Source organism: Typopeltis vanoorti, chromosome 17 (assembly GCF_054136105.1).
Source record: "Typopeltis vanoorti isolate ZY-2024b chromosome 17, IOZ_Tvanoo_1.0, whole genome shotgun sequence".
Lineage (NCBI taxonomy): Eukaryota > Metazoa > Arthropoda > Arachnida > Uropygi > Thelyphonidae > Typopeltis > Typopeltis vanoorti.
The window spans coordinates 6,641,934-6,665,856 of record NC_143565.1 but is presented as its reverse complement, the minus strand read 5'-3'; the positions used below and the strand labels follow the sequence as shown (position 1 = coordinate 6,665,856).

Genomic DNA, 23,923 nt, shown 5'->3' with positions numbered 1-23,923 from the left:
TTCAAAAAGATCAGAACTAACAGGGAAGTTTAGTGCCAAGGTGACAACGTTGAAAAGTAAACACAAAGGATATCTTACAGAAGCTGCAGACATCAAAGAAAGATGGAAAGAGTTTACAGAAGCCCTTTACAGAAAGGACTCCAAAATTACTGAGAAATTTGAAGAGCAGGATTATACACAGGAGCCAGTACCACTGGAGAGCGAAGTGAGGTGAGCACTGCAACAGCTATCCAGTAAGAAAGCACCAGGAGGAGATGGAATACCCATTGAGCTGCTCAAAGCCCTGGGAGAAGAGGCAGTTAAAATTTTAACAGATCTATGTCAGCGAATTTGGATCACAACTACATAGCCTAGGGAATGGAAAGAATCAGTTTATATACCTTTATTGAAGAAAGGCGATGCAAGAGAGTGCGAAAATGACAGAACTATAGCACTGATTTCTCATGAAAGTAAAGTCTTATTTAAGATCATTCAGAAAAGACTGGAACCATTCATGAAGAGAGAAATGCCAGGTGAACAGGCAGGATTTCAAAAAGGCAGAGGAACAAGAGATCAAATCACCAATGTGAGATGGATAATAGTAAGAGCACAGGAATATCACAAGAATGTCTACCTTTGTTTCATTGACTATAGCAAGGCTTTTGACTCTGTAGATCATGTGAAACTGTGGAATGTGTTAAGAACAATGGGAGTACAAGAGCAGTTCATTATCCTTCTGAGGAATCTCTATTATGAACAAGACGCTACTGTCCAAACAGATCTTGGAGAAACTGAGTATTTCACAATAGGTAAAGGGGTGCGACAAGGATGTATTTTATCTCCGTACCTGTTTAACTTGTACAGCGAATACATTTTAAGAATGGCAGGGCTGGAGAAGTTTCCAGTTGGAATTAAAATTGGTGGAAAAATATTAATAATTTGAGGTATGCAGATAATACACCTTGCTAGCAGAATGCAAAGAAGATTTGAAAGAACATATTATGAAAGTTAAAGAAGAAAGTGCTAAATGTGGTCTTAAACTTAATCTCAAAAAGACAAAAGTTATGGCAACATGTGAACTTAAAATGATTTTAAAATAGATGGGGAGAAAATGGAAGCAGTTAACAATTTTGTGTTCCTAGGATCCCGAATTGATAAAGATGGTTATTGTACCGAAGAAGTTAGAAGATTATTACTTGGAAAAAAAGCAATGACAAATTTAAGCAAGATCTTTAAAGATAAAGATATTAGCCTCACGACAAAAATCAGAATCGTGAAAGCAATGGTATTCCCTGTGGTGCTGTATGGATGTGAAAGTTGGACCCTGAGAAAGAGTGAAAGAAGGAAGATAGATGCATTTGAATTATGGGTTTGGAGACGCTTACTAAGAATACCATGGACTGCAAAGCAAACCAATAAATCAGTGATAGACAGAATAAAGCTAGATTGCTCCCTTGAAGCTATGATCATCAAGCAAAAATTGTCATACTCCGGACATATTATGCAAGCAAATGACAGTCTGGAGAAGATGATGCTTGCTAAAGTTGATGGAAGCAGGAGAAGAGGAAGACCAAAAATTAGATGGGTGGATGGAGTTAAAGAAGCAATTGGAGTGCGCTTGGAGGTTCTGAAAGACATGGTCAGGGACAGATTGGAATGGAGAGTGTATGTTCGTGGAATCGCCAGAATTCGGAAACGACTCGCTAGATCATAACAACAACAAAGGAAGCCAATATTCAGAGATCATATATTTCTGTCTTCAAAGGCACTTCTAACTACATTAATCCAACTAGATCTTGGGTTTGCTCTGAATTTCTTTTTTCTTTCCTGCCACCAACCACCTGCTTTGTTAAACTTTCCTCCCATACTACATGAATTAGCTCAGCTAACACGTTCCTGAAAATGCTAATGATGTGAAGTCCCTTTCTATCTTAATTTTTAATGTGATTCTGCCATTAATGGCATCTGTTCACTTCTGCATTTTTTCTCATAACTGTTATGTTTGTGGTCTAGTCTTTGATTAACTATTTTACTTCTGATCAAGCCTCAAGATCTGCAAGTTAAAACTGGTTTGAACACAGTCTTGTACAGCTCATTTAGTGCTTGAACTAATTTCCCTCTTATTCTATATAAATGTATTAATTCACATGCACTTATTCTGTTGTCTATTTCAATAGTTAATTAGCCATCTTTAGTAAAACCTTTTACTTCTGAAAATTTGAAGTAAAAGCTTTTATTTTTGAGACATTTTGGAAGTAGAAGTTAAATGAAGAGCCTACTGAAGTAGTAAAATGCTGAAACATTTTACTTTTTCAATAGATTCTCCATTTAGAATGCAGCTGACATTTTCAATTCCTGCCTATTTATACAGACTACTGATTTTCAGAATAAATATGTTATAGCAGTTATTCAATTTAGTTAAGGAATCTCACAGACCTGTACTGGATTTATTAAGAGTACAACATCTGCATAACTCAGTAACGAGCTAAGATTAACATCTCTAATTTTAATATCAGGTTAAAGCTACGTTTCTTCATAACATGATCAAAATAGATGGTGAATACAGTAGAGATAATGTACACCCTTGTCTCACACCTGATTTTACATCAAACCATCACCTTATAGTACTAGTATTTACTGACTGCATTCCTCCTTGATTTTTTTATATTTTATTTTTTTACAAACTATTCTGTCACTTCTCGTTTCATTTAATAATCTTTCAAATTAATCTGGACATCTAGTATATCTTTATCTTCAGTTTTCATATCACCTTTATCAGCTCTGTTTCCTTTTACAGTATTCTTTCCTCCATTTCTAAGCTTCTTCAATAGCTTCCAAAACATTTTGCCAAGTTTGTGATGTTTATCTTCTACATTCTTAAAAAATTAATACCTGCTATTTTTTTTTATATGATTCTACTTGGCTTTCTTTCTTACATTTTTCTCTGTATTTTCTCAGAAAACATGCCAACTTTGTGATGTTTATCTTTCTGAAACTTTCATTATGCTTTCATAATTTCCATGACTTTCTCTAACTTCCTGAGACCACCATGAAGTTCTGATTTTACTTCAGGCAACTTCACCACATGCTGCTCTGGCTGAATCAATGTTTTCTTCTGAGTTTGCTATTAATTTTCCAGTCTTTCCAACTGTAATTTTTCCTTGAATAACATTTCATATTTGGGTCTACATTTGTCTCTGAAAGCTGCTCCACTTTGATTATTTTTAAAACTTTTGCATATATAGCAATACCTTAAATATTGTGGTTAATTGTGTTCCCAAAATATTATGTGCTAACTATGCTGAGAAGAGCATTAATTTAATGGATTTCAGCAATGTGTTCCACACAGATAATTATTGGTGCAAAAATTAGATCCTTAACAGGCATTAGTTGTTGTAATGAAACAATTTAACACGATAAAAATAGACTAATATATTTTAGCAAACAATGCCTGAAATTTGGGGCAGTCTCATGCAACCAAATTTGTTGAGGTTTGGATTGTTTCTTAGGGCTGAGGCTGATTCCATGAATAGCCTTTCGTATTTGAATTTACTACGGTATATTATCATGGCTTTCTTCCACTGTATTCTATGGCAGGTATCCAGCGCATGGTCTGCAAGACCATTGGCTGTACTGGTGAAAACGGATGTAGTCCTTTGTGTTCTGAAATTCTGATATTAGCTGTCCTGCATGTTTGGCCAAAGTAGGACAGCTTACAACTGCAAGGGACTTGGTATACACCAGGTAGGTCTAGGGGGGGGGGGGGGGGGGGTCTTTAGTGGAGAGGATAAGGGATGCCAATTTTTTATAAGGTCTGTAACAAGAAGTTAAGTCATGTTTTTTTAGGATTTTTGTAATTTTTTCCAAGGTGCCTCGGATATAGGGAATGGTGATAGAGTTAGAGTAATCCTTGTTGTGAATGGGGGGGGGGTATTGGTTACAATATATTTTGGATTTTTTGGGGGGGTAGCCATTGGCTAAGAAAGTGTTGAAAATGTGGTTTAGTTCTGTGGGTTAGGGCATTGTCATTGGAACAATGACAATGCCCTAACCCACAGAAAGAAGTTTAGACCTGTTGTGTAATGTCTTAATGACTCCATATTGTTCTGAGGGAGGGGGGGGGGGGGATTGTTGGTGAATGCATCTGCCTGTATGGATGGGTTTTCTATAAACTGAGAAAACCAAGGTTCCATCAAGCTGGCAGGTGACTAGTGTGTCTAAGAAAGGAAGGCAGTTTTTTTTTTCTTCTTCCAGGGTGAACTTGATTCTGGGGTGTTGGTTGTTTTAAGTCTATTAGGAAGGAGAGGAGTGCATCGGAGCCATGTGGCCAAACAGCGAACACATCATCAACATAGCGAAGCCATATGGTTTGGTTTTTGTGGGGCAGAGTTTAAGGCTTTCTCTTCAAAAGTCTCTATATAAAAGTTGGCCAAGGGTGGGGAGAGTGGAGAACCCATGGATGTCCCCTCTATTTGTTTGATGAATTTTCCTTGCCAAACAAAATAGCCTGAGTTCATTGTGAACTGAAATAGGGCTGTGATATTGGGAGGAAATTTAGCTTGGATTAGCTCTAAGGATTCTATGAGTGGGACATTTGTGAATAGGGAGGAGACATCAAAACTGATCATTATGTCAGTGTGTTTGAGTGTAAGGTTTTCTATGCTGGCTTTGAAGTGGGCTGAGTTTTTTTGTGTAAAGGTGTGTTGCCAGTACATTGTGTGAGGGCTTTGGCCAAATGTTTAGCTAGTGGGGGAATCAATGCCATCCCCAATGGGACATAATGGCACATTTCCTTTGTGTATTTTTGGGAGTCCATATATACGGGGGGGGGGGGGGGTTATGGAGTTAAAATATTGGAAGTGTATTAAAATTTATTTTAATGGATATTTTATTGTACATTGTAATTTCCTTAAACTATTTAGCAAGAATGTATAGCCAACGTCTAAGCCTTTCCACGAGAAAAACTGCATTATAGTGAAACTAAAACTGTTTGAAACCACATTATGTAAGATATTACTGGCTTTTTCTTTTGAATAAGAAATTCACTGTTATCCTGTTCAAAACCAAATGGCAATTGTTTTCTATTTAAAATCTGTATAACTGTGTCAAAAATCAGCAGGTAGATACTGCTATCAACAATAAAATAGAGACTTCCTGTTTCTTGTGTCTTCTCTCTATGTGAATTTCTGCACGTTCATGTTGAAACATGGTGTTAGTAATGACTAGTCGATGTCCTGAATTTCTGATGAGCAGAAATTCAGCAGGAACTTTGCCATTATTAGCTTTGTTCTGTTCTCCAAATTTTTTCAAAATATTTCTGTCTGGTATTCATTTCCTACTCTATCAGATCACCAACAAAGACCAACTTTTCCTTATTTATTTAATTTTAATTTTTTTTTTTTTATCAGATACCTTCTCTAATGAATAAATGAAAAAAAAAAAAAAAAAAAAAAATTCCTTCCACCTCTTTCTTAAAAGAATCTTCTGCAAGACAATATGCTTGTATCCTGCTAGGAGTTTGAATAATTTTCTAGTTTTCATTTCCATTCTTTCCACTAAAATGAAGTGACATAAGTATACTATGCCCTGATACTAAAGTCAAAAACAATTTCTGCATTCTTTCACTAAAATGAATCACTATATTTTTTACTATATTATCAGGAAACAGGATACCTAAGTAAGGTATCCTGTTTCCTGATAATATAGTGAAAAACAGAAGATTGCAAATAGCTTCTATTAATAAAAAAAAAAAAAATTTACTTATTACTTGGGAATAGATACTGACATTTAATTTTGAAGTAGATATAAAATTTAATTATCAGGAGGCTTCCAAATTTAAATTCATTTTTATCTTTTGTGCACAAATAATATATATATAACAAATATTAAACTTTTAAAAGATACTGAACTTTCTGATACAGGAAATTCCTAATAAAAGAGTTTAAGTTGTGGTCTCAAAGACTGCATCTTCATATCTCTTAATCCATTAATGGATTAAAAGCAGAGTAAGTTAATAGCATGCTAGTTTGTTTATCAAGGTTAACTATAGCTGTTTTCAAAGTACAATGCTGGATTACATTATATCTTTGCATTACTACATAAACTTTCAATGATGACCCAGATGTAATGGCTGGAATACAAATTCAGTACTTGCAAGATAAAGTTATTTTATTCAAAACGATAGCTTTTTCCTTCAATCATTATAATAAATCCAGTTTAGAAAAAAAATTCCCTCTCTTTTTTAGCATTTAACTCACAGCCCCCCCCCCCACCCCTTTATACATAAAAACACTCCTTTATCTGAGTGGCTCTAGCAAAGTAAATTCAGTTAGGAATAATCAATTGACATTGATTATTACATGAAACATGAAAAATTTGTTTACTGAGAAACAAATATTCCTATTATCTAAAAGGTTGTGATTAAGGCACAAGTTGACACGATTTGATATCAGTGCATTATGGCTAGATTACTTAGATGGAATAATAAGTGGCACAGAACATTTGAAATTACTTTAAACACAGCTAGTACCAGCTGTACTGCACTGATTGCTGCAGTGAGTCAAGCAAAAAGTGCCAGAAATAAATTTTCTTACATCTAATTTTGATTTAGTATTTTATCTTGTTCTTATATTTCTACACATTACTATAAACAAAGCAAAATGCATTCTGAATATCAATATTCATTTGAATACTATTCTTAAATATTGGGATATAAATGGTTCTTCTTACAAGTAACATTTATCTGTTTTAAACTATAAAGAAAACTACACCACTTTAAGAACTGGCCTCTTAAACTAGTACAAATCATTATCATGAGGGGATGATTTTTTTTTTCTTTTTTAAAAAAAAAAAAAAAAATTAAAGGGCACATTTTACACAGCTGCCATGAACTTCAGTCACAAATGCCTTCAAGAAAGTTATGGAATTTATTACATAAGAATGAAAAACTGAATTTCTTTTTAACAAAAAAAAATAAATAAATAAAGAAATAAAAAAAAGGAGAGGAAGAAAAAAGGAAGCGAGAAACAAATAAAATTACTAACCTAGACCTCGAGCTGCAACATCAGTCGCCACAAGAATTGGTGAGCGGCCAGTACGGAATTCTAAGGGACATAAACATTCTTTATATTTCTTTATGCTAACAATTAGCAAAATAATGTAAATATTATCAAATACTGTTTTTCATAATTTACTTTATTCAGTCAAATTATATGAGAATTAACTGTGAAAGAATTATAAGGGAAGCACAATTAATTACTAATTACTGTTACAGAAATATAACCAAGCAAATGACTGTACAGAATTTATCAAAGTAAAAGTGACTCTACATAGCATATGGGATTTGAAAATCTTTATCCATCATTTAAATAAATAGAGGATACCAAGAGGATAATGTATTTCATACATTTTCAAGTATGAAAATGAATTTTTCCATATACAGTTTCTTCACAAATATAAAAGTAAAGAACGTAATATAACAACACACAATCACACACTCACACCAAGGCTCCAGAAATCCACTCGCCACAAGCGAGTTATCAGAAACAAATGGCAAGTGAATTTTCAGACTCATTCTAAATGCATCATTATCTCATTCACTCCTAAGTTATTTGATCACGGGTGGCTGCCAAAGAATTTATTAAAGAAGTTTTATTTCCAAAGAGTTGAAAATAAAACTTCTGGATCCAAAATCTTTAATTCAAATACTATAGTGTTTCCTTTTAAATAATCACAAAAACTCACAATTTTAGTTCCAGGGTTTTCTCTAAAAGTTATAACATAAACCAATCATCTTCACTCTCTTCCGTCCTTTTATTTCCTTAAGGTTCAGAAGAAACTAAGTCATTAAAAACTCAACCTGATGTATTTTCTTCCTCCCAACAGTTGTGTCATCACTGCCAGCCATAATATAATTGATAAATTATGTTATGGCAATTATGGAAAAAAAACTTTAAATGTTTTTCTTTCTATGTGAAAGGCTTCTTATATATCTGCTACCAAGTTCAAAAAGTTCTCTAATTTCTCTCACAGCAGTATTATAGTGTTCTTTCACTACATACATACACCATTACCTGCACACTTCTGTTTTTCATTTGTTATGAAGCGAGGAAAATGAGTTGCCATTACATGCTATAGATACAGTGCTTTACTTGAAAACAGAAAACAAGTAAGGTTTTCATATCATGAATACATTAAAATTAAATTACAGTTATCTTTTCCAATAAATAAATTTTTAATCAAACCAGTGCATTCATCAAGTTCAATATTAACCTTACATATATACAGAATGCATGACATCATCATCATCAAATTCCTGATATGTACCCTCCTCGGGGGGGGGTGACAAATGATATTATTATATCATATTTGTATACCCCCTGAAGTTACATATCAGGAATTTGATGATGATATAATATGATACTACTAGAATAAAAAGTTAAACCATTACTAACTTCTGATCAATAATTTTCCTCCAAATTAATCTGTTATTTGTCAAGATTCCAATATTATCAGATCTTATATTTGTCTTTTAAGGCACTTTTTACTGTATCAACCCATCTACATCTTGGTCTTCTCTCTACCAACCTGGCAAAAAAACACTTGTTTTGCTAATCTTTCCTCTCCCATTCTGTTATAGTGACCATACACCTGAGATTAGCGCTACTATAGTACACACACAGATACGAGACCCTTCAACACTTCTGCACATATCAAAAGAAGGAGAATCCATTCCGATAATAGGGTAATCAATCCGTATTGTGGGATGAGTGTTTATTATTACACGTTGGAAAATTGACTTCTCTTTTCTGATCGTTAGTTTTTAAAGTAGTAACTATTTTGATTGTATAACAGTTGGCAAATTTTATGTATAAAACAAGCGATTTCGTGTGTTGGTGACCAACTGATACATTGCCTTATTTCTTTTTTCCCTTCAACATGAATTGATTCTTCTTGGCAGTCTGCCAAAGAGAACTTTCACTTCTGTGGTCAGACTATAACACATTCCTGAATCCTAATGGTAAGTTCTTTCCTAATATTCTCATTTTTAATGTGATACTGTCATTCACTCCACTAATCTATCTCAGAACTCTGATATCAAAGGTCTCTCGTCTTTGATCAGGTGTTTTATTTCTAACCCAACTCTCAGATCCATAAGTTGAAATTGGTTTGAAACACCATCTTGTATACAGCTAATTTAGTGTTTTGACTAATTCTCTCTTATTACACATAAATTATTCAGTTGACTTCCTAAGATACCAGCTTTGTTGATTCTGTTGTCTATTTCCACAGTTAATTTACCATCTTCACTAAAAATTGTGCCTAAATAGCTGAAAAGTTTTACTTGTTCTATAGGTTCACCATTCAGGACACCGTTGAAATTTTCAATGTTTCTGCCTATTTTCATTGCCTTTGTCTTGCTATTGCTTTTCATACCAAATTTATTACAACAGTTATTCAATTTAGCCAGGAAATCCTGAAGAGTTATACTGGATTGATTCAGAAGCATAACATCATCTGCATAAAGTAAAGAGCTAAGATTAACATCACCAATTTTGATATCAGATTTACAACCACTTTCCTTCATAATGTGATCCATATATATATATATAATGAACAACAGTGAAGATAATATGACACATCTTATTTTACCTCAAACCATCTTCTTGTACCTCCTTCAAGTCTGACTGCTGACTTACAGCTTAAAAATTATAGCTAATAAAAGTTGACCAGCTCTCAGATATGAACTGTAGACTAAAATACAAAAACATTATTCAAGAAAAAATGAGAGTTTGAGAAGAGGAACCAAACCTTGATGATTCAGTGGCAAGCCCTGAAGAAAATGCTGATTGATTCACCCAGAAGGTGTGCTGAGTTTATCTGCAAGGATAGAAAAATTAGAACTCCATAGTGAACACAGGAAGTTAAAGAGGCAGTGAAGAAAAAGAAGAAAGCATATCAAAAGTACCTGTCAAATAAGTCAGCGTCTAAGACTACCTAAACAAAAGTCACGGGAAGACGTTGGTAAGAACAGAGAAAATAAATATCAAGAAGGTGGCAAGATATTCTGGAGGTTGTTGAAGAAGCTCAAAAAGGAGGAAAGAGTACTGTAAAAGGAATTAGAGATGAAAAAGGTGACTTGAAAACTGGAGAAAAATATATCCTTAAAGTATAGAGTAATTACTTAAAAGAATTGCTAAATGAAACAAGCAGTGATAGTACAGTGGTAAAAAAAATACTCAACAGACATGCAGTGAATACATATCCATACTTGAAGTGGAAAAATCCATCGAAGGCCTGAAATGTGGAAAGGCAGGAGGAGTAGATGATATTCGACCAGAATTTCAAGTATGGCATTTAAAAGTCTTACAGTGGCTACACTGCATAGCTCACAGGACCTACACAGAGGGACGAATTCCAGTTGATTGGAGTCGCTCTTAGTACCCATATATAAAAAGGGAAATAAAACTAAATATGAGAATTACAGAGGTATTTGATTACTGAGTGTTCCTGGTAAGATATATGCAAGTATACTTGAGAAACACTTGAGAAGAATTGTGGAAGAAAAGCTTGGTGAAGAACAAGCTGGATTCCCACCAAATAGAGGCTGTCAGGATCAGATTTTCACTTTATGACAGATAGTCGAGAAATCAACAGAATATAACAAAAATCTGTATTTAAGTTTTGTAGATCTGGAAAAGTCACATGACAAGGTGCCAAGAGGGAAGCTATTCGATATGCTACAGTTATATGATGTCAGTGAGACATTATATCAAGCAATACTTAGCCTTTGAGATTTAAGTCAGCAGTTGGAATTGAAGAAAGTACAGGAAGATGGTTTAAGTTAAATCTGGTGTCAGACAAGGATGTACATTATCCCTCACTGTTATTCATTATCTATATGGATCACATTATGAAGGAAAGTGGTATTAAACCTGATATCAAAACTGGAGATGTTAATCTTATCTCTTTAATTTACACAGATGATGTTATACTTCTAAATAAATCCAGTACAAGTCTGCAAGATTACCTGACTAAATTGAATAACTGTTGTAATAGATATGGTATGAAGGTCAGCATTAAAAAGCCAAAGGCAATGAAAATAGGCAGAAGTAGTGAAAATATCAACTGTATTGTGAATGGAGAACCTATAGAACAACTAAAATATTTCAGCTACTTAGGCGTGATTTTTAGTGAAGATGGTAAATTAAATATAGAAATTGACAACAGAATCAACAAAGTTGGTATGGTAGGAAGTCAAATGAATAAATTCATATGGAATAAAAGAGAAATTAGTCAAAACATGAAATTAGCTGTATACAAGACAGTGTTCAAACCAATTTTAACTTATGGATCTGAGAACTGGGTCAGAAGTAAATCACTTGACCAAAGACTAGAGACTGCATATATGAGAATCCTGAGAAAGATTAAGAGCAAGAACAGATGGCATCAATGTCAATATCATATTAAAAATGAGGATATTAGGAAAGAACTTGACATTGTCAGCATCCAGGAATGCATCAGCAGAGCTAATCTCAGGTGATATGGTCACTAAATAGAATGGGCGAGGAAAGATTAGTAAAACAAGTGTTCTCTTCCAGGTTGGCAGGAAAAAGGCCCAGAGGAAGACCAAGATATAGGTGGATTGATGCAGTAAAAAGTGTCTTATAAGATAGAAATATAGATCTGGTAATGTTGGAGTTGACAGGTAACAGACTGATTTGGAGGAAAATTGTAGATAGGAAGTTAGTAATGATATAAATTTTTTATGTAGTACTATCATATCCCGTACATCAAATTCATCAAATTCCTACCATGTACCCCTTGAGGGTACATGGTAGGAATTTGATGATGATGATGATACAGGATGGTTATAATTTTTTGTTTTTACTTTTTAATATTTCTGCATTGCATTACATGTTCATTCTTTGCATATGTGTTTGACATGATGAAGTCTATTCCGAAAGGTCAGGGAACGGAGCGAGGGAATCCCACTTATGAAAATTTTGACTTGTTTAAGGAGTTACAGAAAACAGTCTAATTACATATGTTGAGGAGTGCGTGTGTTTATGTGTATATTTGTCTATAAACATGCACGAATTAATGAGAATCACAAACTCCCAATGCAGAATTTGAACCCCAAGCCTATTGGCTATTTTTCGCTAACCACTTGTCCAACCAGCTTGATATGAAGCATATTTTATACCCATCAAACAGTAGACAGAAAAACTATTATCCAGTGAAAAAGTGAAAGGATATTCTGGAGATCTACATGCACTCTACAGAACACACGTAAGAATTGAAGCAAGTATAGGAAGATGGTTTAAGTTACAATTATACTTAGAAAAAAGAGTTCGATACATGTAAGAAAAATCAGTATTTATTACATCTCCTATGCATTTTGTTAACTGTAACATGAACATCATTCAGGGAAAGTGCAAAAGAACTGGTTAGAACATTCAAAATATGAACACAAGTCAAACATCAGGAGTATGCTTTCACGTTTTGGTTGCAGTTGAGTGAACAGGAGAGAACACTATTAAAGTTCCAGTTGTAAACAGGTGTAGTTGTGTAATTCAATATTAATGAAAATATAAAAAAAATGAACCATTTATGATTATTTACTTCCCGAAACTTCACATAAGAATTGGAGATAGGTATGTACTCTGTTGAATTAAAATTAGGGTGAAAGAAGATGCAGGTTTTCACATGTTTCAATAAATACACAATCAAATTTAAATCTACTATAACATAAAATGTTTGTCTGATCTCAATGAATGTCTAGTGTCGATTCCATGAGAGGCAAGGCCTACTAAACCCTCTGATTTTAGAAACTTATGTTATAATGATGTTCTTACATTCTGATCTCAGCAAAATGACCAGTTTGCTATTGACAGGTACAATGTACTTGATAAACACTAGGTAAGGAGAGTGGAGGCAATTTATCTCTGTGATAGGAAAGAAGATTACTTTCATGATGGTTTGAAAGTGGCATACAGATTGTATTTGCAGAGAATATTTGCTTTTGTACCTGTATAAGGTGAAATCTAAAGAACAAACTGTACATGCTCTGTACGAGACTTTCGAAATTACCCGTACTTTGTGCCAGATAATAATGTGAAGCTGGGTGGATATATACCTGCCAGTGAGGGAAGGCTTCATGTAAATGGAAAATTCAATATTACCTGTACAGTTACAGGTTATTAAGGCATTCAGAAAGGGAAGACTGGATTCACGTTCAATAGCGAACTTGATGAGGATGTATAAAGAGTTTATTCTGTCCAATAATTGAAGTAATTCTAATTCTGAATGGGCCAGACAAACATATCAACAAAACATAGCCAGATATGAGGCTGAAGAAAAATGCCTTTTAAAAGCAAGATTTCTAAATGCTCATGTAAAGTCATCAGCAAAAGTAGGTGACATAGGGCTATGCCATCACTTTAATTAAAGTTTATTCTGTCCAATAATTGAAGTAATTCTGATCCCAAATGGGATTAGAATGCAATTTATTCTACCATGTGAAGTATACTTTACCGATGATAAATTTAAATAATTTAATGTCACCAGGAAAATTATCTTCTAAAAAGAAGAGTTTCTTGGAAAGTCATATCTGTAAATAGAGAAACCATATTAAAAAAAAAAAAACATTAATTTCAGAGTCCAGCAAACGAATATCCTTGGGAATAGAATTCATAACTTTTACGTTTAACTAGAATAGGTTTGCTGGATAATATATCAAAAGGAACTGTCCGTTGCTTCAGGAGAAAACCATTTATTTCTTATCACTTTTATTTTAAAAGAAATTCATCCATTAATTTTGGAATATCTGTTTCTATCATACTGCTCTTTTCCCCATTTTTGGCTTAAGAAATGTTCTTTCCTTTTAAACTGTATTTCTCTAAAATTCAAACTTTCAGAACCTATTATGTTCTCATCAACACTACAGCTGTTCTATTTTTCTCTCTGACTATATCAACTTCCTCTTCAGAAACAGAAACTCGAAGCAGGTGCACTACTGCCTGGCACAGAACATGGCAGTGAAAATGAAAGTAAAATCGCCACTTTGATGTTGTAAATGAGACAACAGTCCTTTATTAGACTAAAAACCTCATTAGAAAGTTCAATGAGAGTACAATTAGATACTCTCATACCTAATTGTATGCGGGTATCAATTCTACCTGCAAAAAAGACGGTACAGCCATATTTAAAATAATTATAATACCGGATAAAAACTCACATGATATATTTTATCTAGTATTAGAATTATTTTAGACGTGTAGTTTGGGTCCTGTTCATATGTATGTTTTCCTGATGACTTCGAAACACTGGGTGTTATTTGGTTAATAATAAGTAACTGCTCTAACGTGATTTTTTTGTCTCCATAAATCCTACATAATGAATGCTGACCATTGTAACTTTGAAAGAAAGAATCGATTCTATTATAGCTGGTACCAATATGGATGTTTTCATAACTAACTGCACAGCTCATATCACTGTTGTAGGTAAAGAGAGGCCAATAGTATGGACTCATAACATGATACAAGTGATTAAAAGTTTTTTATAGTTGGCAGCCACACCAAGACAGGTTGTTCAATGTTCTCTTTTTAAATCAACTTGTTTTGAATGTTCAGTTAAACAGCATTCCAGTTCTAGGTTACTCATTTCTTTCATGGTGTTTGTTGAGGTCATCTGGTGGTTTGATTCAATCAATTCTTTGTTGTTGTTATAAACAGTTTGCTATCTCTTATCCATACATATTAAAATGCTCCACTTGTTCTCTTTCTGTTTTGCCTGTGTTCCTTTGATCAAGTGATTAATCACTTAATCAAAGAATTATTGGATGAGAACAGCTCGATCATTGTTTTCTCATTGGTGAGTATTTTGTGGGCATTAATGATGTCCTCTGTTACAACTTCTAGTGGATTCATTAATTTTTTTGGTTATGATATGTATCTTTCTGTAATAATAAATGTATATTTTGAATAATTCTGGTCTCTTCTCAAGTTCATTATGATATATTGTCAGCACATTCTTCTTCTTCAGCTTCATTCCTACTCAAGTGGGGTTGCTACAGTGGAACAACCTTCGCCATTCAATTCCATCTAAGGCCATGTTCTCCTCTAGTTCAAGGTCTTGGATGTTCCCTCTCAAGCTGTCCAGCTATCATTGTTTGGGTCTCTCATTTCTGCTTGGTGACTTCATCTCCAGCACTCTTCTTTGCACACAGCTTTTGTCTTGCCACATAACATGACTAAACCAACTCAGCCTTGATTCCCTAATCTTCCCAGATTACTTGAGTTACTTTCATTGTCCTCCCCAGATCAGTGAGTTTTTGATCTTGTTCAATCATGTTATACCGCTTGCAAGTCTCAGCATTCTCATTTCAGCTACATCTAATCTCTTTTCGCATCTTGGTCATCTGCCAGGTCCCACTGCTATACATCAGTGCTGGTCTTACTATCCTTTTGTAAATCTTTCCTTTTAACTTGCTAGATACTTTTGTATCACACAGGATACCTGAAACCTTCAAGTTTATCCACCCTGACTGGATTCTCCTATTGAGTACTGAGTCTAGGTATCCATCACGTTGGACACGTGATCCTAAGCACATGAACCTAGATACTTATGGTACATTTGTACTCTGCAATGTTATATTCCCTGCTGCTTCACTACAAGACATGTACTCATCTCATCTTATTTCTACCTATCTTCCGAAGCTTTTCTCCCTTGTTCAAGTTTTTCTTCTGCTTCCTGCTCAGACTTTTGCAAATCACCACAGTCCAGGGTGATTCAGTTCTTACCATCTCTATCAACACATCCAAGAGGATGACAAATAAGAAGGGGTGGAGGGCCCTCAAAGCTGACCCCTTGATGAACAACCAATTTTACTGGAATAATTCCTCAGTGGTGCCTGCTCCACATCTGATCCTTATTTTGATACCATCATATATGTCTACATGCTTTTCTGGAATCATTTTCTTCCTCATGCTTCTCCATATTTCTTTTCTTGGAACTCTATCAAAGGGCCTTTTCAAATCAATGAAAACCAGAAAAAGTTCCATGTTATTCTTATGGTACCTTTCTATAGATGTCTTAGAGTGAAGAAGACATCAGTTGTTCCCTGGCCAGGCCCAAATTGATTTTCATTAATGACACAGAGTCTCGCAACTCTACTCAATTACCTTTTTCCATATCTTCATAGTGTGACTCATGAATTTAATATATCTGTAGTTGCTATAGGACCGGACACTGGATATATTGGAACCTCTATCTCCATTACTCTGGCATTTTCTCAGTTTCAACAATTCTATTAAAAGCATCTTTTAATAGTCACATCCAATTCACTTAGACATTCTTCTTTTGCAAATCAATTATAATGAATCACGAATTATAACATGGATGCTCAAGTGGACACATGGACAATATAGATACGGATAGCTAAATTAGATCTGTAAAAATGAAAGGAATGCTAATTGTTGGCCAGTGATATTTCATAACTATTTTAATGCATCACCAACTATTCTATCTTCAGGATATTACTAACAACTGACCAAAATATTTGATATATAAAAATGACAGTTAATAATCAGAGCTCTTAGGAAGCTAGATTACTATTACTTATAGTTCTACTTAATGATATACTAAAATTGCTTTCGTTTAAAATTTTTCCAATATTTAAGTAATTCAACAATTTTTGTTCATTAATTTTCTGCATACAAAAGATGTATAAACAGAATTTTCAGCAACAATTTAATTAAAAATGTAACTAATAAAGTTACAGTAAAGAATCTCACCATTTAGTACCCAATCCCTTTCAGGTTGTGATTTATCACCATGAATACACATAGCTGGCCATCTAAAAATAGAGTTTTAAATTCTTATTAATAAAGCAATAATATAAAGTTACAGTCAACTCTCACTATAGCAAACTTTAGTCAGGACTTCACAATACTATAACAGAGTATTGTGAAGTCCTGACTAAAGTTCCACAAGTAGAATTTAAGACAAATTTACTATAGCAAACTATCTGCTATAACAAACTATTTCCATAGTTCCCAAGAGTTTGCAATGGTAAAAGGTAACTATTTACATTATTGAAATTGGGATGACGATGGTATTCAAAGCCAAAATTTTCCATAAGGATAATCTAATAAATGGAAGTTTCATCCCATGGGTGAGAAGTTCAAAGAAAAGTAAAGAAAACTTAAATATCTTAAATTATAAGCTGAGATTCATATAAAATTCTTTTAATTTCATATGAATCTCAGCACCAGCTCTTTACAGAAAGCATTTTAAAGCCCATAATTTCTGTCATTAATCTGGGGGGGGGGGTTGCCATGATGGAGGAACAGAATTTTCATTTTGTTTACGAATTTCTGGATAAAAATAAAAAATAAAAAAAAAAACTTGTATATGTTTTATCAGTTTACCTTACTTTACTACCTTCAAAACTTACTAGAAGAATTGTGAGTTGTAAGGATAATCCTGCAATTTTATTCTAGTAAGTTTTGATGTAGTTTCACTCTTTACAAATATCCCTCTGATAGACACGATTGAATTACTTCATAATGACTTTCCTTCTGATATTGTAAAATTATTTCACTTTCTCCAATATAAACTGTATAAACATAGAGATAACAGCTATGGATTTTCCCCTTTCTCCAAATCCAGTTAATTATTTTATGGGACATTTTGAACAACATATTCTGGAAATTTTTTCACCTAAACTGTCAATCTGGTTCAGATATGTTGATGATGTGTTTGGGGTATGGAACTCCTCCTTGTCTGATCATGAATTTCTTGAATTCATGATCAAGTAGAAGATAACAATTGTCTTCCTTTTCTAGATGTTCTCATTCTACATCAACCGACAGTTCTATTGTTTCTATATAGTCTTTAGTATATAGAAAACCAACTCATACTGGTAAATATGTTGATTTTAACTCACATCATCATTCTTGTCAGAAATATGGTGTAATCAAATCTTTAGTGGACAGAGCTCATAAAATGTTAAGACTGTAAAAGGAAAGTTGTAAAGAACACATCCAATTCCAACCTGAACAAAAACGATTAATTACCTAACATTTTCTCAATTTGGGGAAGTTATACTGACTAATATTCACCATTCAGGTATGATTTCTGCAGGGAATTTTTTCACCCAGAAACTCAGGCAGTTCCCCCAGAACAGGCAAACCAGCCCCGTGAACACATACATGGATATGTCATGAATATTGCCCTAAGGGGATGCAGCAGAGAAGTGATGAGTCAGCTGCATTAATTTGTCGTAAGCCCCCCCCCCTCATTAAGGCGGACTCAACCTGTCCTAACGGATGGATGGCAATAGGATAGGAGGATTTCTGCATTAATTCAACCTTGGCATCTTCCTGGATCTGGCTCCACCCTAATGACCCCTGGATAAAAGTCGAAACCAGTCTGGGTAGCGACCTTCCCTTAATTGCATTACAGGATATTAAGGCAGTTGATGCAAAGCTATTAATTTCTATATACAAGTAGCCAGTTAGTGAAGATATTTCATGCACAAAGTTTTGACAACACTTGGATAAAGGATTAAACAAGAATGTAATTTAAAAATGACAGACACCAAGAAATTATATTCTCAGTTTCATCCTTTATCCAAGTGTAAGCAAACAAAGTTTGAGTATGAAGTCACTTCACGACTGAACTACTTGTATATACAGACTAATGACTTCACATCAACTGCTTTAGTATCCCACAATGTAACACACACACATATGCTTAGAGACATTATTATGCTATGCATTAAGGGGAAAGGCCACTACTCAGACCACTTTCCACCTTTCTTGAAGTGACCGAAGTTGTGAAGCGACTTCACGTGCGAACTTTGTTTGCTTATACTTGGATAAAGGATGAAATCATTTCCCATATATAAAGAGTAAAAAGATGGTGTATCACTTTATTATTAAAATACTCTGAATCAAGACAGTTATAGAAAGTTTTTTTCCACTTGTTGCAAGGTAAATCATATTTGCCAAGAAATTATAGTACTGTTTAATCCTTTACCACATGAAGATACTTTAATACAAACTTTGCTTACTTTTGGATAAAGGATTAAACAAGAATATAATTTACCTTGTAACCAAGTGGGAAAAAACTTTCTACACATCAATCAATTCATCAAACATCATCACATGGCATATGGTCACTGTTTCTCAGTGATGTGCCACACCAATCCTCACCAGGTGATCCTGTTGTATACTTTTCTGGAGGATTCAACTCTGAAGATTAGTCATTCCAGACACACCATCCACCCATCTCACTGAGGATCTATCCCTTCCTCTTTTTCCAATAACTTCTATTACTGTTTTGAGATATCCTCCTTCCATCCTTTCAATGTGTCCAAAGTATTTCAAGCTTTCTTCTATCAAATCTTTAAGGAGCCTTAAAGTTCTACCAATCCTTTCCAGCACCCATATGATATCTTTAACAGCCTTCTGTAACACCACATCTCAAGAGTGGCTATCCTTTTTCCTATCAGACTTGATTAAATTCCAAGTCTCACACTCATAAATCATTGTTGGGAAAACAGCTGCATCCAGAATCCTCAACTTTGTTCCTGTGGAAATAGGTCTATCCTTCCATATTTTAGAGTCTCTGATCGTTGTTTGAGCCATTCTGAATCATCTGATGTCTTCTGAACAGCAATTCTTCACATTAATAATAGACCCTGGATGCTCAAACTTGCTGACTTCCTCAATTCTTTCTCCATTAAGGTACACCAATGCAATTAATCCAATGCCTGTTCTTATCATGGCATCTTGTTCACTGTACAAGTTAGCTATCAACCTGATAATGTATCAAGGAAAAATCCAATTATATTCATTATATCCCACAATTGCTTCTCAGGAGCTTCCCTATCTATGGAAACCATAACTTTGTCAAGAATTTGTCCTGGTTCTTCCTTGTCATTACAAATGAGCACTATCATCGGCATACCTCACATTACTGATCAATCTACCACCTATCCTAATTCCTGTGTTAAGTTCGTCCAATGTTCGTCCAATACACAATGTTTCCAGCATAGATACTAAACAGGCAATGAGAAAGTAGGCAAGGGGGGGTGGGGGCAAGGTTGCCTACAAGGTTGTCTGTGGAATTCAATCAGTTAATCCAATGCCTGTTCTTATCATGGCATCTTGTTCACTGTACAAGTTAGCTATCAACCTGATAATGTATCAAGGAAAAATCCAATTATATTCATTATATCCCACAATTTATTATGCTGAACACAAGTCAAGCTTTGGCGTAATCCAAAATAATTTTATATTTTTTTGTATTTTTCGTAAATATATTTTTTATATTTTTCAATTATCTGTCTAAGGCAAAGGATTTGATTTCTGGTACCCTTGCTTCTCCTAAAACCTGCTTGTTCCTCAGGCATCTCAGTCTCAACTATGGTCTCAATCCTATTTAGAATGATCTTTAATAAAATCCAAGTTTGCATGAGAGATTAAACTAATAGTTCTATGGTTCTTGTAATCCTTCATATCTCCCTTCTTGTGCAGTGGTACAAAAACCGACTTCTTACAGTCTTTAGGCCATGATCCTGTCTCTCATATCCTTGTAATTAATCTATGAAACTTCTTATCCCTCTATCCCCTGTAGCCTTAATTAACTCTATTAGGATTCAATCTCCAGGGTGTTGCTGTTAAGCTTTTTAATTGCTTCTTCAACCTCATGCCTAAGTGGAGGAGATTCCAAACTAAAATTTTCCTGGTGAGAGGGTCTCCTCCAAATTTTTTTATTCTGTCTGCTGTACAGATACTCATAGCATTCACTCCATCTATTTTTGATTTTCAGTTCTTCTGTTAGTACTGCTTCACTCCTGTCTTTGATGACATTCAATTTGTTCTTAAACTTGTGCTTTAGATCATGAGCTAAAGGAAATATCCTTCTATAATTGCACTTCTTCATCTGGAACTCTATCTCTTCATATTAGAAGAATAAAAATTTGCCTTGTTATGCATGATGGTTTTTTGGACTTCTCTTTGAAATCTCTTATATTCTTCAGCCCTTGTATCTCTTTGTTTCAACAACTGCCTCCTTTTGATCAGATCCCATGTTTGAATCTAATATATACACGAGCCTCTTGGTCTTATTGGACCTAGACACTTCTTGGCTGTATCCTCTATTATAGCCCTTGACTCCTTTCTAGAGCATCTCAGGTGAATTCTCCTCACTAGTCTCCAAAAAGATAATCCAAGTGTGTTGATGTTTCTTCTATGAACCCACTTGAGATTACTCTGACATCAAGTCTAGTGGGACGAGACTGACTTGGAGTCTCAGTCTTACTAGCTGATGGTCAGTATCAGTCTGCTCCAGGACAGGTATGCACATCAAATATGCTTGTCTTTCACAATCGGAGAACTACGATGTAATCAATCTTACCTTGACCTATAAATGTCCTCAATGATCTATCAAATTTTCAACTAGCTCTAATCCAGAATTTTTTAATAATAAGGTGATATATACCTTTTTACTAATTGTATATGGGAAATATATCTCTTCTGCATTAATTCAACCTTGCTATCTTCCAGGGCCTGGCTCCAGCTGATGAGACCTCAATAAAAGCAAAACCAATTTGGGCAGTGACTTTCCACCTAATGAACAGCATTATGTGCATCCAAGAGGAAGTATGCTTGCATTAGGATTCTAAGGCAACTGGTATAAATTCTCTGTATACAAATAACCTAGTCAGAAAGATACTTCATGTACAAAGTTTGTTTGCCTACACTTGGACGAAGGATTAAACAAGAATATAATCTTGTTAAATATAATTTACTTTGTAGAAAGTTTTTTCATGTGGTTACAAGTAGTGCTGTGTGTAAGTTTGTTTCCCAGGAAACAAACTTACATATACTTATACATACATACACATAGCTAGATAAACACCTAGAAATATAGATAGTGGGAGGGTTATCCAGCAGTAGATGGAAAGAGGCTGAAGAAGAAAATATGAGGATGAAAAGATGGCATAAACTGAACTAATTGAATAACTATAAATTTATGAGTTTAGTCAAAATACTAAACTAGCAGTATACAAGAGTGTTCAAACCAATTTTACTTTATGGACCTGAAAGCATAGTTGGGAAATAAAACAGCTCAAATATTAGATATAGACCACAGCTTTCAGAATAGATGTCACCAGTGGACATCTTTCAATAGCATGTTAAAGTGAATTACACATTTGTTTAATATGAATTTTTAGAACATCAAGTAAATTTATACTTGAAATAATGCAGCAGTAAAATTTAAATATGAAAAATATAATTACCCATCACGTCTCATCCTGCGTGTTAGATCATCAACCCTTCTCTTGGTTTCAGCAAAGATAATAGTCTGTAAATATTTAAATAAGAGGTTACATAGATCTAATGATTTATAAAATATAATTTCAATAATATTTAATTATGTATATGCATAATGATGAGAGAAAAATTCCTTTTTTTTTTTTTGATATATTGAGTTTGTTATAACAAGTGCTTTTTTTTCTAATTTCATAAACTCACTACATCAAGATATGCATTTCTTTTTAACAGAACTCAGTTGTGCATACATAAGCCTGTCACAATATCATGGCTTTTAAAAACCTAAAATTAAAAATTCAAACTAAAGAATTTATATACTATTTACTTTATCTAGTAACAACATAATGTAAATATAGTTTGTCAATACAGAACAAATTTGATCACCTAAAACAACTTGCAGAAATGTGTTGACTTGGTTAGTTTAGTTGGTCACTTTTGATTTACTGCCAAAGCAACTAAGGCTATGAGGCCAGCAATGTTATGTCTGTAAACTGTATATATTCTTCTGGCTGGCTGGTTTGCAAGATTTAAAAAACTCCTCCTGGGAGAAAAAATCCTTCCCTGCTTCCATATGAGACTGGCTAACCTTCAGTTGAAAAGCCCTTATAAACAAATACCTAGGTCTTTCTAACTATATTATGTTGACATCATTGGTATTACAGTGAAAAAGAAGACCAAAATGGGTAAGATCAGATCATTTGAAATAAAAACATAAATCTCACTAGCAAATGAATTTTTTCTCAGACAAAGGGAGAGTACATGGCACTAAATATGTATCTACATTGTTTTATGATAATTTTATTATTTTGATACCACCAGTGCTTCCATACAAAGTGTCACGAAAACATACATTGAAAGCAAATTAATTAGATTTTTTTTTTTGACAATATTTTCCAAAACTATAACGTTATGTTAAAATTACAGTCTATATGTTATTATTAGAGCCACCCATAACCTGTAACACTATTTTGTGGATTTTAACCTTGCACTCATGCACGCACACACATGCATATACACATACATGTATATGCATGTGTATTTCTTTGTGTATATGCATAATGATGAGAGAAAAATTCCTTTTTTTTTTTTTTTGATATATTGAGTTTGTTATAACAAGTGCTTTTTTTTTCTAATTTCATAAACTCACTACATCAAAATATTGTGAAACTGCTATATACAGCAGTTTCACAAAGTAAACTGCTTTATTTTAGTAACTTTATTTCCATTTAATAATAAAATAATTAGTCATTAACTTTTGAAACATTTAAATAGTCATCTAATGAACACAATACAGTGTAGTAACAGATTCATCAATACATTTATCATATCGATTCTCTGAGGTAATACTGCCACATCTTCGTTTTCTTCAAAATTAAGCCTACATTAGATTACCTCCTTTTCTGAAATATAGTACATGCTTAATTTAAAAAAAAAAAAAAAAAAAAAAAAAAAATGCATGTAGATTAAGCAGCAAAAGTAAAGTGAAATATCAATGGTACACCAGAATTGTTCAAGGAAACGTTAAAAAACTGTATATTAATTCTAACGAGGATTCCCTGGGATGCCTCTTCAGTAGGGGGGGGATACATATTCAG

General features: G+C 33.9%; 1 protein-coding gene across 1 annotated transcript in view; it reads right to left on the bottom strand.

Annotated features, from left to right (window-relative positions):
- The window catches only part of LOC150097114 (putative ATP-dependent RNA helicase DDX5), a 226,691-nt gene that overhangs the window by 71,361 nt on the left and 131,407 nt on the right, over nt 1-23,923 (bottom strand). Inside the window, exons 10-12 of the mRNA XM_090407103.1 lie at nt 22,295-22,359; nt 16,776-16,837; nt 7,023-7,082 (exon numbers count right to left, since the gene is read on the bottom strand). Coding sequence (XP_090263229.1) covers nt 7,023-7,082; nt 16,776-16,837; nt 22,295-22,359 — 187 coding nt within the window. The remainder of the gene's footprint in view (nt 1-7,022; nt 7,083-16,775; nt 16,838-22,294; nt 22,360-23,923) is intronic.